Raw genomic sequence first — 18,173 nt, 5'->3', positions numbered from 1 at the left:
AGGAGGAACTTATTTTGCCAGAGGATAGTGAACCTGTGGAATTCATTGCCACGGATGGCTGCAGAGGTCAAGTCACTGGGTATATTTAAAATAGAGAGCAAGAAGGCTGCGAGTGAATGGCTGATTTTCGGAGCCAAGGCAGTTTTTACCACTCCGGGTAAAAGAGAGGCGCAGGCGCGTCACGTCAGCCAGTAGAGCGTGAAAGGTTTAAAAAGACTGCCATATCCAGCATGCAGCGGAGTGATGGGGTTTTTGCTCAACGGGCTTAGGCGGTAGCGGGCCGAGGTGAGGTAGGTTTACTGGTGTTATTTGCAGAAAGGAGGAAGTATGTGTGTGCGGCCAGTTTTCTGTGCTCGGTGTCGGATGTGAGAGGTCCTGGAGTCTCCCAGCCTCCCAGATGACCTTATCTGCATCAGGTGCGTCGAGCTGCAGCTCCTAAGGGATGGAGTTAGGGAACTGGAGATGCAGCTCGATGACCTTCGCCTGGTCAGGGAGAGCGAGGAGGTGATAGAAAGGAGTTATAGGCAGGTGGTCACACCGGGGCCATGGGAGACAGACAAGTGGGTCACAGTCAGGAGAGGGAAGGGGAAGAGTCAGGTACTAGAGAGCACCCTGTGGCTGTACCCCTTGGCAATATGTACCCCTGCTTGAGTACTGTCGGGGGTGACAGCCTACCTGGGGGAAGCGACAGTGGCTGTGCCTCTGGCACAGAGTCTGGCTCTGTGGCTCAGAAGGGTAGGGAAAGGAAGAGGAAAGCAGCAGTGATAGTAGTTTGCCTCCCAGGTGCCAGGGTCCGGGATATTTCAGATCGCATCCAGGATGTCCTGCAGTGGGAGAGAGAACAGCCAGAGGTTGTGGTACATATTGGTACCAATGACATAGGTAAGAAAAGGGAAGAGGTCCTGAAAAAAAAGAGTACAGGGAGTTAGGAAGGAAGTCGAGAAGCAGGACCGCAAAGGTAGTAATCTCGGTATTACTGCCTGTGCCACGCGATAGTGAGAATAGGAATAGAATGAGGTGGAGGATAAATGCGTAGCTGAGGAATTGGAGCGGGGACAGGGATTCAGATTTCTGGATTATTGGGACCTCTTTTGGGGCAGGTGTGACCTGTACAAAAAGGACAGGTTGCACTTGAATCCCAGGGGAACCAATATCCTGGTGGGGAGGTTTGCTAAGGCTACTGGGGAGAGTTTCAACTAGAATTGTTGGGGGGTGGGAACTGAACTGAAGAGACTGGGGAAGAACAGGTTGGCTCACAAATAGAGAAAGTTTGCAGACAGTGCGAGAGGGAGGATAGGCAGGTGATAGAGACGGGACGCGCTCAGACTGAAGGTTTGAGATGCGTCTATTTTAGCGCAAGGAATGTTGTGAACAAAGCGGATGAGCTTAGAGCGTGGATCAGTACTTGGAGATATGATGTGGTGGCCATTACAGAGACTTGGATAGCTCAGGGACAGGAATGGTTACTTCAGGTGCCGGGTTTTAGATGTTTCAGAAAGGACAGGGACGGAAGCAAAAGAGGTGGGGGTGTGGCACTGTTGATCAGAGATAATGTCACGGCTGCAGAAAAGGTGGACGTCATGGAGGGATTGTCTGTGGAGTCTCTTTGGGTGGAGGTTAGGAACAGGGAGGGGTCAATAACTTTATTGGGTGTTTTTTATAGGTCGCCCAATAGTAACAGGGATATCTAGGAGCAGATAGGGAAACAGATCCTGGAAAAGTGTAATAATAACAGAGTTGTCGAGATGGGAGACTTCAATTTCCCAAATATCAATTGGCATCTCCCTAGAGCAATGGTTTTAGATGGGGTGGAGTTTGTTAGGTGTATTCAGGAAGGTTTCTTGACACAATATGTAGATAAGCCTACAAGAGCAGAGGCTATCAGGCAGGAAATTGGAAGCTTAAATTGGAAACAGATGTTCTCAGGGAAAAGTATGAAAGAAATGTGGCAAATGTTCAGGGGATATTTGTGTGGAACTCTGCAGAGGTATGTTCCAACGAGACAGGGAGGTTATGGTAGGGTACAGGAACCATGGTGTACAAAGGCTGTAATAACTCTAGCTTACAAAAGGTTCAGAGAGTGAGGTAATGTTACAGATCTAGAAGATTATAAGGCTAATAGGAAGGAGCTTAAGAAGGAAATTAGGAGAGCCAGAAGGGGCCATGAGAAGGCCTTGGTGGGCAGGATTAAGGAAAACCCCAAGGCATTCTACAAGTATGTGAAGAGCAAGTGGATAAGACATGAAGGAATAGGACCTATCAAGTGTGACAGTGGGAAAGTCTGTATGGAACCGGAGGAAATAGCAGAGGTACTTAATGAATACTTTACTTCAGTATTCACTATGGAAAAGGATCTTGGTGATTGTAGTGATGACTTGCAGCAGACTGAAAAGCTTGAGCATGTAGATATTAAGAAAGAGGATGTGCTGCAGCTTTTGGGAAGCATCAAATTGGATAAGTTGCCAGGACCGGATGAGATGTACCCCAGGCTACTGTGGGAGGTGGGAGAGGAGATTGCTGAGCCTCTGACGATGATCTTTGCATCATCAGTGGGGACAGGAGAGGTTCCGGAGGATTGGAGGGTTGCGGATCTTGTTCCTTTATTCAAGAAAGGGAGTAGAGATAGCCCAGGAAATTATAGACCAGTGAGTCTTACTTCAGTGGTTGGTAAGTTGATGGAGAAGATCCTGAGAGGCAGGATTTATGAACGTTTGGAGAGGTATAATATGATTAGGAATAGTCAGCATGGCTTTGTCAAGGGCAGGTCGTGCCTTACGAGACTGATTGAATTTTTTGAGGACATGACTAAACACGTTTATGAATGAAGAGCAGTCGATGTTGTGTATATGGATTTCAGCAAGGCATTTGATAAGGTACCCCATGCAAGGCTTATTGAGAAAGTAAGGAGGCATTGGGTCCAAGGGGACATTGCTTTGTGGATCCAGAACTGGCTTGCCCACAGAAGGCAAAGAGTGGTTGTAGATGGGTCATATTCTGCATGGAAGTCAGTCACCAGTGGAGTGTCTCAGGAATCTGTTCTGGGACCCTTACTCTTTGTGATTTTTATAAATGACCTGGATGAGGAAGTGGAGGGATGGGTTAGTAAGTTTGCTGATGACACAAAGGTTGGAGGTGTTGTGGATAGCATGGAAGGCTAGTGAAGAGAGGTTACAGCGGGACATTGATAGGATGCGAAACTGGGCTGAGAAGTGGCAGATGGAGTTCAACCCAGATAAGTGTGAGGTGGTTCATTTTGGTATGTCAAATATGATGGCAGAATATAGCATTAATGGTAAGACTCGTGGCAGTGTGGAGGATCTTGGGGTCCGAGTCCATAGGACAATCAAAGCAGCTGCGCAGGTTGACTCTGTGGTTAAGAAGGCGTACGGTGTATTGGCCTTCATCAATCATGGAATTGAATTTAGGAGCCGAGAGGTAATGTTGCAGCTATACAGGACCCTGGTCAGACTCACTTGGAGTACTGTGCTCAGTTCTGGTCACCTCACTACAGGAAGGATGTGGAAACCAGAGAAAGGGTGCAGAGGAGATTTACAAGAACGTTGCCTGGATTGGGGAGCATGCCTTATGAGAATACATAGAACATAAAATAGTACAGCACAGTACAGGTCCTTCGGCCCACAATGTTGTGCCGACCCTTAAACCCTGCCTTCCATATAACCCCACCACCTTAAGTTCCTCCATATACCTGTCTTGTCGTCTCTTAAATTTCATGAGTGTAGCTTCCTCCACCACTGACTCAGGCAGTGCATTCCACGCACCAACTACTCTCTGAGTAAAAAACCTTCCTCTAATATCCCCCTTGAACTTCCCACCCCTTACCTTAAAGCCATGTCCCCTTGTATTGAGCAGTGGTGCCCTGGGGAAGAGGTGCTGGCTGTTCACTCTATCTATTCCTCTTATTATCTTGTACACCTCTATCATGTCTCCTCTCATCCTCCTTCTCTCCAAAGAGTAAAGCCCTAGCTCCCTTAATCTCTGATCATAATTCATACTCTCCAAACCAGGCAGCATCCTGGTAAATCTCCTCTGTACCCTTTCCAATGCTTCCATATCCTTCCTATAGTGAGGCAACCAGAACTGGACACAGTACTCCAAGTGTGGCCTAACCAGAGTTTTATAGAGCTGCATCATTACCTCACGACTCTTAAACTCTATCCCTCGACTTATGAAATCTAATACCCCACAAGCTTTCTTAACTGCCCTATCTACCTGTAAGGCATGTACCCCCAGATCCCTCTGCTCCTCCACACTACCAAATATCCTGCCATTTACTTTGTACTTTGCCTTGGAGTTTGTCCTTCCAAAGTGTACCACCTCACACTTCCCCGGGTTGAACTCAGCCCACTTCTGCATCTTATCAATGTCTCCCTGAAATCTTCGACAATCCTCCACACTATCCACAACACCACCAACCTTAGTGTCATCTGCAAACTTGCCAACTCACCTTTCTACCCCCACATCCAGGTCGTTAATAAAAATCACGAAAAGTAGAGGTCCCAGAACCGATCCTTGTGGGACACCACTAGTCACAACCCTCCAATCCAAATGTACTCCCTCCACCACAACCCTCTGCTTTCTGCAGGCAGGCCAATTCTGAATCCACCTGGCCAAACTTCCCTGGATCCCATGCCTTCTGACTTTCTGAATAAGCCTACCGTGTGGAACCTTGTCAAATGCCTTACTAAAATCCATGTAAATCACATCCACTGCACTGCCCTCATCTATATGCCTGGTCACCTCCTCAAAAAACTATCAAGCTTGTTAGACACGATCTGCCCTTCACAAAGCCATGCTGACTGTCGCTGATCAGACCATGATTCTCTAAATGCCCATAAGTCCTATCTCTAAGAATCTTTTCCAACAGCTTTCCCACCACAGACGTAAGGCTCACTGGTCTATAATTACCAGGTCTATCCCTATTACATTTTTTGAACAAGGGGACAACATTCGCCTCCCTCCAATCCTCCGGTACCATTCCCGTGGACAACGAGGACATAAAGATGCCAGAGGTTCAGCAATCTCTTCCCTCGTCTTGTGGAGCAGCCTGGGGAATATTCCGTCAGGCCCCGAGGACTTTTCCGTCCTAATGTATTTTAACAACTCCAACACCTTCCTCTCCCTTAATATCAACATGCTCCAGAACATCAACCTCACTCATATTGTCCTCACTGTCATCAAGTTCTCTCTCATTGGTGAATACTGAAGAGAAGTATTCATTGAGGACCTCACTCACTTCCACAGCCTCCAGGCACATCTTCCCACCTTTATCTCTAATCAATCCTACCTTCACTCCTGTCATCCTTTTGTTCTTCACATAATTGAAGAATGCTTTGGGGTTTTCCTTTACCCTTCTCATGCCTCCTCCTTGCTCTCCTCATCCTCTTCTCAAGCTCCTTTCTTTCTACCCTATATTCCTCAATAGACCCATCTGATCCTTGTTTCCGCAACCTCATGTATGCTGCCTTCTTCCACCTGACTAGATTTTCCATCTCACTTGCCACTCATGGTTCCTTCACCCTACCATTCTTTATCTTCCTCACCGGGACAAATTTATCCCTAACATCCAGCAAGAGATCCCTAAACATCGACCACATGTCCACAGTACATTTCCCTGCAAAAACATCATCCCAATTCACACTCGCAAGTTCTAGCCTTATAGCTTCATAATTTGCCCTTCCCCAATTAAAAATTTTCCTGTTCTGTTTGATTCTATCCTTTTCCATGATAACGCTAAAGGCCAGGGAGCGGTGGTCACTGTCCCCCAGATTCTCACCGACTGAGAGATCTGTGACCTGACCCGGTTCGTTACCTAATACTAGATCCAGTATGGCATTCCCCCTAGTCGGCCCGTCAACATACTGTGACAGGAATCGTCCTGGACACACTTAAACTCTGCCCCATCTAAACCATTGGAACTAATCAGGTGCCAATCAATATTAGGGAAATTAAAGTCACGCATGATAACAACCCTGTTGTTTTTGCACCTTTCCAAAATCTACCTCCCAATCTGCTCCTTGGTATCTCTGCTGCTACCAGGAGGCCTACAGAATACTGCCAATAGAGTAACTGCTCCCTTCCTGTTCCTGACTTCCACCTATACAGACTCAAAAGAGGATCCTGCTACATTACCCACTCTTTCTGTAGCTGTAATAGTATCCCTGACCAGTAATGCCACCCACTTCCCATCCCTCTTAAAGCACTGAAATCCAGGAGTATTGAGAATCCATCCTGCCCTGGTGCATTCTACAGAAAACAGGTAGTCAAAAGTGCCCAATGCATCACTGGCAACAGCCTACCTGTCATCAATGAAAGATGCTGGAAAAGGATCAGAAATACCATGAAGGATCCCACCAAACCTGCTCATGGTCTGTTTGACCCACCCTCATCAGGGTGGAGGCTATGTAACATCCATGCCAAGAGCACCAGGGTCAAAAACAGTTACTTTTCCCAAGCATTAAGACCGATCAACATCGCCACCCATTGACCCAGCCCTCCATACCCCTCACCACTAATATATCATTTTCTGTCAGTCACCTTATGTACAGACGCTCCTGTGCCTAGCATTGCTCTATGGACATGCAATCAATCTATGTATATGCTAATTTGTGTATTTATATTTATTGTGTTTTTTATATTATTGCATTCTTTATCTCATTGTGTTTTTTTCTGATTCTGATTAAGGGTCAGAACACCAATGCCCTTGAATGGAAAATACTACAAAACTTAGTGGATACCGCCCAGTCCGTTGTGGGTAAAGCCCTCCTCACCATTTACATGGAGTGCTGTCGCAAGAAAGCAGCATCAATGATCATCCAGACTGTGCTTTCTTCTTGCTGCTGCCACCATTAGGAAAAAAGTGTAGGAGCCTCAGAACCCACACCACTTGGGTCAGGAACAGTTATTACCCCTCAACCATGAGGCTTCTGAACCAGAGGGGGATAACTTCACTCAATGTCACTCATCCAAACACTGAACTGCTCCCACAACCTATGGATTCACTTTCAAGGACTCTTCATCTTGATATTCATTGCTTGCTTGCTTGCTTATTTATTTATCTATCTATTTCTTTTTGTATTTGCAGAGTTTATTGTCTTTTGCACATTCTTTGTTTATCTATCCTGTTGGGTGTGGCCTTTCATTGATTCTTTACATTTCTTGCATTTACTGTGAATGCCCACAAGAAAGCGAATCTCAGGGTGACATACATGTACCATGATAATAAATTTGCTTCGCACTTTGAAGATCTTTCTTTCTCTTTTCTTACCTTCTCTCTATCTCTAGTTGGCTGATGCAAGGTCTGAAGCCAAACATTTCCCAAGGCCAGCATGGAGTAGGTGTCATTCTGAGTGGATGGCTGCTTTAAGATACGCTCAAATTTTTTCTGCCCTGGTCCCCATTCTTGTTTGGCCAAGTGGAGGTTGCCAATCAGTGACCATGCATCTGGATGATCCTGAGGAAAATAAAAATTAGGGGTTAATTTTAACAAACTAGTATTGAGAACTGCAACACCTTGGTTGGCATAGATGAGTGGGGTCAAAGGGCCCGTTTTGATAATGAGAATTGCCTTTGACTGCACTTCCTGAACAATTTATTTTCATCTGGGCCTGAACTTGCTGAAGTTTAGAAGAACGAGGGCAATATCTCATTGAAACCTATCACATATTGAAAGGCCTAGATAGAATGGATGTGGAGACTATGTTTCCTATAATGCGCAGGTCTAGGATTAGAAGGCACAGTCTCACAGTAGAGGGATGCCCATTTAGAAAGGAGATGAGGAGTAATTTCTTTAGGCAGGGGGTGGTGAATCTGTAGAATTCATTGCCACAGATGGATGTAGAGGACAAATCATTCAGTATACTTAAAGTGGAAGTTGACAGGTTCTTGATTAGTCACGGCGTCAAAGGTTACAGGGAGTAAGCAGGAGAATGGGGTTGATGGGATAATAAATCATCCATGAGGGAATGGCAAAGCAGGCTCGGTGGGCCAAATGGCATAAGAATCAGGTTTAATATCACCGGCAATATTGTGAAATTTGTTATCTTTGTGGCAGCAGTACAATGCAATACATGATAAATACAGAAAAAAGACAGAATTACAGTAAGTATATATAGTTGAATTAAGGTAAGTAGCGCAAAACATAAATGAAAAATAGTGTTCATGGTTTCTATATCCATTTAGGAATCAGATGCCAGAAGGGAAGAAGCTGTTTCTGAATCCCTGAGTGTGTACCTTCAGGCTCCTGCATCTCCTTCCCGATGGTAGCAATGAGAAGAGGGCACGTCCTAAGTGGTGGGGATCCTTGACGATGGAAGCCGTTTTTCCAGAGGCACCATTCCTTGAAGATGTCTTGAATACTACAGAGGCTAGTACCCATGATAGAGATGACTAATTTTATTACTCCCCCCAGCTTATTTCAATCCTATGCAGTAACCCCTCCATACCAGACGGTGATACAGCCAGTCAGAATGCTCTTCATGGTACATCTGAGAAGTTTGAGTGTTTTGGGTGACAAACCAAATCTCCTGAAACTCCTGATGAAATATAACCACTGTCTTGCCTTTATAGCTGCATTGATATGTTGGGAACAGGTTAGATCCTCAGAGATCTTGACACCCAGAAAATTGAAATTGGTCACTCTCCTCACCTCTGCTTCCTTCGTCTTACCCCTTCTGAAGTCTATTTGGTTTTGGTTTTAATGACGTTGAGTGCAAGGTTGTAGCTGTGACACCACTGAACCAGCTGGTATATCTCACTCCTGTATGCCCTCTCGTCACCATCTGAGATTCTACCAACAATTGTATCATCAGCAAATTTATAGATGGTGCTTGAGCTATGCCTGCAGTCAGGGGTATAGAGGGAATAGAGCAGTGGGCTAAGCATACATCTCTGAGGTGTGCAGTGTCGATCATCAGCCAGGTGAAAGTGTTATTACCAACTCGCACAGATTGTAGTCTTCTGGTTATGAAGTCAAGGATCCAGTTGCAGAGGGAGGTACAGAGGTCCAGGTTCTGTAGCTTTTTGATCAGAAGAAATGTAAGAAAACAAAGGTCAGGCAACCAGCTAACTCAATCCGGGACACTTGACATGCCCCAAAGGGCCAAGGAGCTGTGTCTGCCTGTTCAACCCAATGACCCAACATGCCAGTGGCTCTCCTTCATGAGGAATTTGAGGATAAGAGCTGATTGTGGACTTCAGGAAGGGTAAGATGAAGGAACACATACCAATCCTCATAGAGGGATCAGAAGTGGAGAGAGTGAGCAGCTTCAAGTTCCTTAGTGTCAAGATCTCCGAGGATCTAACCTGGTGCGAACATATTGATGTAGTTATAAAGAAGGCAAGACAGCAGCTATACTTTACTAGGAGCTTGAAGAGATTTGGCATGTCAATAAATACACTGAAAAACTTATGTAGTTGTACCGTGGAGAGCATTCTGACAGGCTGCATCACTGTCTGGTATGGAGGGGCTACTGCACAGGACTGAAAAAAGCTGCAGAGGGTTGTAAATCTAGTCAGCTCCATCTTGGGTGCTAGCCTACAAAGTACCCAGGGCATGCCCTTTTCTCACTGTTAGCATCAGGTAGGAGGTACAGAAGGCTGAAGGCACACACTCAGTGATTCAGGAACAGCTTCTTCCCCTCTGCCATCTGATTCCTAAATGGACACTGAAGCTTTAGACACTACCTCAATTTTTAAAAAGAATATACAGTATTTCTGCTTTTGCATGTTTTAAAAAATCTATTCAATATATGTAATTGATTTTGTTTATTTATTATTGTTTTATTTTATTTATTATTATTATTTTCTCTCTCTGCTAGATTTGTACTGCTGCTAAGCTAACAAATTTCATGTCACATGCCAGTGATAATAAACCTGATTATCATTCTGTCACCAAAGACTCTTGGAGATCATCGTCTGGTGGTGTCACCAGCTGGGGTGGATGATCCAGTGCAAAAGATTGCAGGAGGAAGCAGAGGGTTGTGAACTTAGCCAGCTCCACCATGGGTACAACCATCCCCACCATTGAGGACATCCCCAAGAGACAGGTCCCAAGAAGTCAGTATCCATCATTAAGGATCCTCACTATCCAGGACACATCATCTTTTTGTTACTGCCACTGGAGAGGTGATATAGGAGCCTGAAGACCCACATGCAATGATTTAGTAACAACTCCTTCCCCTCTGCCATCAGATTTTTGAACGGTCCATTAACCCGTGAACACTACCTCAATAGTCCTCTTTTGCACTACTTATTTTTGTGATTTATAATAACTTCCTTGTTGCACTCAACTGCTGTCACATCAAATTTTGCAACATATGCCTTCTTAAGCGCATCACCCTGACTGTGGCACAAGCTGCTGACAGAAGCTCAACAGACTACTCTGTCCTGAGCCACGCCCGTTGAAGATCCTTCCTCCCCCCAGAAATGAGGGCTTTAGAGCCTGTTAGTGTTTCTGTAGGATCAGAATCAGATTTATTATCACCAGCATGTGACGTGAAATTTGTTAACTTAGCAGCAGCAGTTCAATGCAATACAAAATCTAGCAGAGAGAGAAAATAATAATAAATAAAACATAATAATAAATAAACAAGTAAATCAATTACGTATATTGAATAGATTTTAAAAACTGTGCAAAAACAGCAATATCTGTACTGTATATTTAAAAAAAAAAGTGAGGTAGTGTCCAAAGCTTCAATGTCCATTCAGGAATTGGATGGCAGAGGGGAAGAAGCTGTTCCTGAATCGCTGAGTGTGTGCCTTCAGGCTTCTGTATCTCCTACCCGATGCTAGCAGTGAAAAAAGGGCATGCCCTGGGTGCTGGAGGTCCTTAATAATGGACCCTGCCTTTCTGAGACACTGCACCCTGAAGATGTCCTGGGTACTTTGTAGGCTAGTGCCCAAGATGGAGCTGACCAGATTTACAACCTCTGCAGCTTCTTTCGGTCCTGTGCAGTAGCCCCTCCAGACCAGACAGTGATGCAGGTTAAATCCTCAGAGATTTTGACACCAAGGAACTTGAAGCTGCTCACTCTCTCCATTTCTGATCTCCCTATGAGGATTGGTATGTGCTCCTTCATCTCACCCTTCCTGAAGTCCACAATCAGCTCTTTCATTTTACTGACATTGAGTGCCAAGTTGTTGTTGCAGCACCACTCCACTAGTTGGCATATCTCACTCCTGTACGCCCTCTTGTACTGGGTTTTTATGGGATGGGGTTGCGAGACCCATTCCCAATCCTCCTCCTTTTGCAGCTGGGCTTGGGAGCATCTATGGTGAAGTTTTCATGCAATACGTCAGTGATAATAAATCTGATTTTGATTGAGAATGGGTGAAAGATGTAGCACAGCAGATATAGGCCAATGACATTGCTGGCTCTCCTCCATAGCCTTTTGGCTTCAACTTCTAACCAGTCTCCAGTTTGACAACCAAGAGCCCATGGACTCCTCAAACTGCTCTCTGGTCAATTCTGACCATTTGTAGCCATTCTTATAGCCTCTAGTGCTCTAAAAAAAACTAGAACTCTCCCACAACTCCCTCCTTCTCTCACTGAAAATGTGAAATTTGTTGCCCAAGTCTCTTGTCACATCTTCTTAAGTATTATGGCCAAACTCATGTGAAGAGCCACATAATGGCTCGAGCCCTCCATTAGTTAGGGTCGACCACAGATGCTGCGTCCTAGCCGGCTACATGATATGCAAGCCAGGACAGTACAATATGGAGAGCAAACTGCTCCCCATGCAGTAGGCACCCCACCCCCCACCCATGCAGCTGATGAATCCAAAGGAATAGTCGCATCACAGGAGTTGCTAGTCAGTGTTGAACATAAGACTGCCTTCGGGTCTCCAGCACCAGATTTTTGCTCAGGGTCTAGTCCTGAAGGCTTCCCTATGAGTGGGTACAGCCATTAGGCAATGGAGGTTTGATATCAGTTTTCCTTCTCCTGGATGATTTTAAAGCGCTAGTAACCCGCCTTTACCCCTTCTCCTGTCGGTAGAAATTGTCTTGCCGGGCTTAATAGCTAAGCCTTATGTAAAGGCCAGGAGCTGGACTTGGTTGTCTAAGGCTAACTGAAACATGAGATTGGGAGCATTTAACAGGTAGTGGGGGCTCAACCCCACTACCACCTCCAGCAATGACAACCTTAATGGCTACACACACGGAAGTTGTAATACATCTAGATTTGCATTGAGAGGTGCTTGCAAACTCTTCCGTGCACACTTGAACCAACCTGGTTAATTTGTAGAGCTTCTTTAAACCAGTCGGAGGCCTCATAAAAATTTCCCTTGTCTCTTGCCATGCAGCCCAAGCGTAAGTAACCTGTGAGGAAAGAAAAACAACATGCTAATTCCCTTTCCGGAAATTGGGTGAATTGGCTGTTGTTCAATCATGACATTTTATTGCCACAGCAAGCCTACTAGTGCAGAACCTTCTGAGATTCTTGCCCGGGTTTTGTTGGAGAAGAAGCATGCGGTCACTACTGGTATTTTATTTTACGTTATTTATTTAAATAAATACAGTGCAGAACAGGCCTTTTTGGCCCTTCGAGCTGCACCACCAAGCAACCCACCCCCCCCCAATTTAATCCGAGCCTAATCACAGGATAATTTAACCTACTAACTGGTACGTCTTTGGACAGTGGGAGGAAGCCACAGCACCCGGAGGAAACCCACACACAAGTGGGAAGAATGTACAAACTTTCTTACAAAACACGCTCTAGCTTTTTGGCTTCCACTTCCAAACAGTCTCCAGTTTGACACAACCAAGACCCCACAGACTCTTCAAACTCTGCTCACTGGGCAATCCTTTAGCCTCCATTACTCTAAAAAAAAACTGGAACTCTCCCCACAACTCCCTCCTGCTCTCTCTGAAAATGTGAAATTCATTGCCCAAACACAGTGAGCCCCAGGGAATTCAGTGTTCTGTAGATAGTAGTTACCATATTTTAATTCAAATTCGTTAACAGTCTTGTAAATCCCTAATCATTGTATTTTGTGTGTAAATAAAGTTTTGTAAAAAAAAATCCACAGTACAAGGAATGGAAGGATTATTTCATATGAAGACACAATTTACCACAGAGCCAAGGACACAGTAATCTATCCTGCAACATACTGCATCCTTTCAAATTCAACTTCAAATTGAAGTTTATGGTTATTCAACAGTATAAATGTATACAACTAAATGAAACAATGTTCCTCTGGGACCAAGATGCAAATCACAGTACATATGTCTTCGGTTGTCCATTGAAATTTGATGATGACGACGACGTGAGATCTTTGATGACTGTACAGTCCTATCCTGGACCCACAAGCTCTATTGCAGGTGGGACATGTATATGTAGTAGTGGTGGCAACCATGGCTGCATTTCTCCTGGCTCTCTTCTGCTGTCTTCTGGTTGTTCTTTCCATCTCCAGGATATGAATCCGGTCCCTACACAGCTGTCGCCAAGTGGTACGGTCAGCAGCAACCTCCTCCAGGTCTTTGGGTCTGATCTTGCACTTCCTTAAAGCATTCTTCATCTGATCCTTACAGTGTTTCTTCGGTCTTCCAGCTGAGCGTTGACCATGATGTAGCTGGCTGTATAACATTCTGCGGGGTAGCCGACGTGGGGGCATCCTTATCACATCCCCCAGCCTCTGCAGCTGACGCTGGGTGATCATGGCCTCAATACTTCTGCAGTTGGTCTTTACAAGTATTTCAGTGTGAGGCACCCACTCACGCCAGGTAATTCCCAGGATGTGCTGGACGCAGCTAATGTGGAAGAGCTTCAAGGACTTGATGTGATGGCTGTAGGCTACCCAAGCTTCACAGCTATAAAGGAGGGTGGTCCTCCGCCAGTTCCATGATGGGATGACTGCTCGGGTGACCATAGCAGGACAAGAGTCCGAGCCCTTCCTTGTACGCACAGGAGTGAGGCAGGGGTGTGTACTAGCGCCAGTGCTCTTTAACATCTTCCTCTCGTGTTACCAAGCTTCTCCACAATGAGATATGTCACATACAATAAGATTAACAGATAGTAAAGAAAATTCTGTAGGTGTACAAGTTGATATAAAGTGCATATGTGACATATAGTTAAATATACAACATTATAATGCTATTGGCACAGTCATAAATAATGTGGAACGAGTGGTAGTAGGGTGTTCAGAAGTCTCACAGCCTAGGAGAAGGAACTGTTACCCAGCCTAACAATCCTTGTTCTTATACCTGATGCCCGATGGTAGCAGGTTAAAGAAATTGTGGGACTAATTCCTTGAAAAATATTGAACAGAACTTAAAAAAGAACTAAGAAGAGCTTTAAATATCAAAGAGAACTCAAATTAAGGTACTCAACAAAAGAACCGTCCAGATTTTGATGGAAATCAACAATTATTTCATGAATCCAAAGAACCTGGAGTAACACACACAAATGCTGGAGAAACTCAGCACGTCAGGCATCATCCATGGAAATAAATAAACAGTTGACATTTCAAGACCATTCATCAGGACTGGAGAGGAAGGGGGAAGAAGCCAAAATAAGAAGGTGGTGGGGGGGGGGAAGGGATGGTAGAAAAGGAGGACAAGCTAGAAGGTGATAGGTGAAGACAGGTGGTTGGGGCAGGGGTGAAGAGGTAAGAAGCCAGGAGGTGATAGCTGGGAAGGCTAAAGGGCTGGAGAAGGAAGGATCTGATAGGATAGGAGAGGAGAGTGGACCATGGAAGAAAGGGAAGAAGGAGGGGCAACAGGGAGAGGTGATCGTCTGGTGACAAGAAGAGGTAAGAAACCACAATGGGGAACTGAATAGGGAAAGTGAATGGGAAAAAATACAGGATTTCCAGCATCTGCATAATCTCTTTTGTTTATCGAAAGAACCTATATGTTTTGTAAATTCACTTCTGGCTGTCATAAAAGTACTCCTGAGCATGAGAATTTTAACCAAACAGACCAATATGGATCGTGTACAGATAGAAGAGATTTAGATTAATAAGCCTTTGTGTTTAGTGCAGTCATTGTTGGCTGAAAGGTCTGTTCCTGTGCTGTACTGTTCTTGGTTCTAAACAAATAGACCATACTGACAAAGTTTTAACATCAGAGCTGGAATAGGTAATTTATCTCTTCAAGCTTGCTTTGTTGTTCAATTCTGCCAACTGTTGCACAACGGTGAGTAATGCTGAAGCTTTACAAACCATTGGTCAGATCGCACTAGTGGAAAATCACTTCCCTGCACTGTTGAATACAACTCCATATTCATCGACCAGGGCTAGAAACTACAGATACATCTTTACCTTTGACCAGCTCTGTAATCATCAGCATAAGTGTATCCAATCAAACAAAACAAACAGGCCATAGAACATACACCTGGGTAGCCTCCAAACTGATGGCATAAACATGTTTCTCCTATGGCATTCTCCTCCCCGCCTTCTCTCTTCTTCCATTTGCTATCATTCTGGCTCCTTTCTCACCCCTTCTCTGCTCTTCACTTGCCATCTGATGCCCCTCATGTCCACTCTTCTCTCCTATAAGACATAGTGGGGCAGAATGGTAGCTAGTGGTTAGTGTAACGCTACTACAGCACCAGCGACTCAGGTTCAATTCTCACTGCTGTCTGCAAGGAGCTTGTATGTTCTCCCTGTGACCTTGTGGGTCCCCCAGGTACTATGGATTCCTCCCACATTCCAAAGAATCAGGGGTTGGGTGAGTAACTCGTGGGCGTGCTATGTTGGCAGACGAAGCATGGCCGAGACACCATGGTAGTGTAGCAGTTAGCATGCTGCTATTACAGCTCAGGGTGTTGGAGTTCAGAGATCAATTCCAGCGTCCTCTGTAAGAAAGTCCGTACATTCTTTCCGTATGTGCACGGGTTTCCTCCGGGTGCTCCTGTTTCCTCCCACAGTCCAAAGATGTACCAGTTAGTGTGTTAATTGGTCATTGTAAATTGTTCTGTGATTAGGTTAGGGTTAAATCAGTGGGTTGCTGGGCAGCACAGTTCGGTGGGCCATCAGGGTCTGTTCAGCACTGTATCTCTAAATAAAATAAATAAAAAGAAACGCCAATGGTTAATTCCCTTCTATAGACGCTGCCTGACCTCGAGCACTTTGTGTGTGTTGTTCTGGATTCCAGCATCTGCACAATCACTTGTGTTTCTGAGAAAATACTTACAGTCTACATAATTTGGATGCTCCCTTAAAACATTCTTGTAGAGTATTTCTGCTTCATGGTATTCACAGAGGGCCTCGTAGAGTCTGGCCAGGTTGTAGGAGGTGGTGACTGAGATGGCATTGTAATAATGCTCATCGTGCTCAGCTTCAGCCTTTGCTCGCTCCAGTGAAGCCAGGAAGTATTTCTGCCGAGAACAAACAAAACATTTTATTTGCAACAAAAAGGACCAGGCCAAATGGGTCAGAGGCACCCCAAGCTGGCATCCACAACACAAAGTTTACAAAAGTAACCACCAAAGATCTCGCTTTCTATAGTGGGAAGTCTAGGAGCAGAGGGAACAGTTTCAGAATAGAGGGATATCCATTTAGAACAGAGATAAGGAGGAATTTATTTGGCCAGAGGGTGGTTAATCTGTGGAATCTTGGAAGGCATGAAAATGGATTTGACAGGGATAATACATCAGCCATGATGGAATGGCAGAACGGATTCAATAGACCAAATGGTTTAATTCTTCTCCTGTGTTTTATGATCAAAATAAATTTATTACCAAAGTATGCATATGTCACCATAAACTAAAGAAATACAATGGAACATAGAACATTATAGCACAGTACAGGCCATTCGACTCATGACTGCTGACCTGCTACTACTCCAAGATCAATCTAAAAACAGAATCTACAGAATATCATTCACAAAGACTGACAAAGAACCAAGGTGCAAAAGAAGACGAACTGTGCAAATGAACATAATACTGAGAGCAAAGAGCACAGGTTGTAAAGAGTCCTTGAAAGTGAGTCTGCAGATTTAGACTCCGTTCAGAATTGTGGTGAGTGAAGTTATCCACATCGGTGGTTGAAGGGTAACAAGTGTTCCTGAACCTGGTGGTGTGGGACTTGAGGCTCCTGTACCTCCTGTCCAATGGTAGTAGAGAGAAGAAAGCATAGCCTGGATGGCGAGGGTCCACGATGATGGAAGCTGTTTTCCTGTGGCGGTGTTCCATGTACCTGTGCTCAATGGTGGGGAGGGCTTTGCCTCAGATGGACTGGGCTGTATCCATCACTTTCTGAGGACTTTTCGATTCCTGGGCATTGGTGGTTCTGTACCAGGCCACATGCAACCAGTTAGATTACTCTCTACCGTGCATCTATATAGCTTTGTTAGCTTTCCAACTTTGTCAAAGTTAACAAAGAGTGAAATAAAGCAGAAAGGATAGAACACAGAACAGTACAGCACAGTAACAGGCCCTTCATCCCACAATGTTGTGCCAAATCAATTAAATTAGTAACCAATGGGCAACCTCTAATCCCCTCTGCCAATACAATGTCCATATCCTTCCACTTTACTCACATCCACGTGCCTATCTAAACATCTCTTAAAAGTCCCTAATGTATTTGCCTCTGCCACCAGCCCAAGCAGTGCTTTCCAGGTTCCCCATACTCTCTGTGTAAAAATCTTGCTCCTCACATCTCCTTTGAACTTGTCCTTCTCACCTTAAATGTATGCCCTCTGGTATTAGACATTTCAACCCTGGGAAAAAGATACTGTCTGTCTCCTCTACCTATGCCTCTCGTAATCTTATAAACCTCTATCAGATCTCCCCTCACCCTCCGCCTCTCTAGACAAAGACAACCCAAGTTTGTCCAATCTCTTATTTTAGCACATCCCCTCTCCTGGTAAACCTCTTCTGCATGATATCCTTCCAATAACGGGGTGAAACTGACAGAACATACTGAGAGTGTGGTCAGGGAGATTATGTTGAATCTTTATTTCCTCTGGTTGGACCTCAACCAGAATACTGCATCTAACTCTGGTCACCACACTTTAGGAAGGACATGAGGATCCAAGATTGAACTTTGAGGTTAAATTGGAGAACCTAATTTGTTTTCATTTAAGCAAAGGAAGTTGAGGAGAGATTGATTATGATATACATGACCATGTGTTCCCTGATACAGGCAGCACCAATGCCTGAAGTTTAAAGTGATCAGTGTAAGATGCAAAAGACATGAGAAAATCTTAAACAC

The 18,173-nt window shown here is 44.7% G+C and overlaps 1 protein-coding gene across 1 annotated transcript in view; it reads right to left on the bottom strand.

Annotated features, from left to right (window-relative positions):
- The window catches only part of ctr9 (CTR9 homolog, Paf1/RNA polymerase II complex component), a 105,678-nt gene that overhangs the window by 42,816 nt on the left and 44,689 nt on the right, over nucleotides 1-18,173 (bottom strand). Inside the window, exons 12-14 of the mRNA XM_063061570.1 lie at nucleotides 16,153-16,336; nucleotides 12,248-12,336; nucleotides 7,286-7,471 (exon numbers count right to left, since the gene is read on the bottom strand). Of these exons, the coding sequence (XP_062917640.1) occupies nucleotides 7,286-7,471; nucleotides 12,248-12,336; nucleotides 16,153-16,336 (459 nt within the window). The remainder of the gene's footprint in view (nucleotides 1-7,285; nucleotides 7,472-12,247; nucleotides 12,337-16,152; nucleotides 16,337-18,173) is intronic.

Source organism: Mobula hypostoma, chromosome 11, assembly GCF_963921235.1.
Source record: "Mobula hypostoma chromosome 11, sMobHyp1.1, whole genome shotgun sequence".
In the NCBI taxonomy this organism is placed as follows: domain Eukaryota; kingdom Metazoa; phylum Chordata; class Chondrichthyes; order Myliobatiformes; family Myliobatidae; genus Mobula; species Mobula hypostoma.
This window is presented reverse-complemented; position numbering and strand designations above follow the sequence as displayed.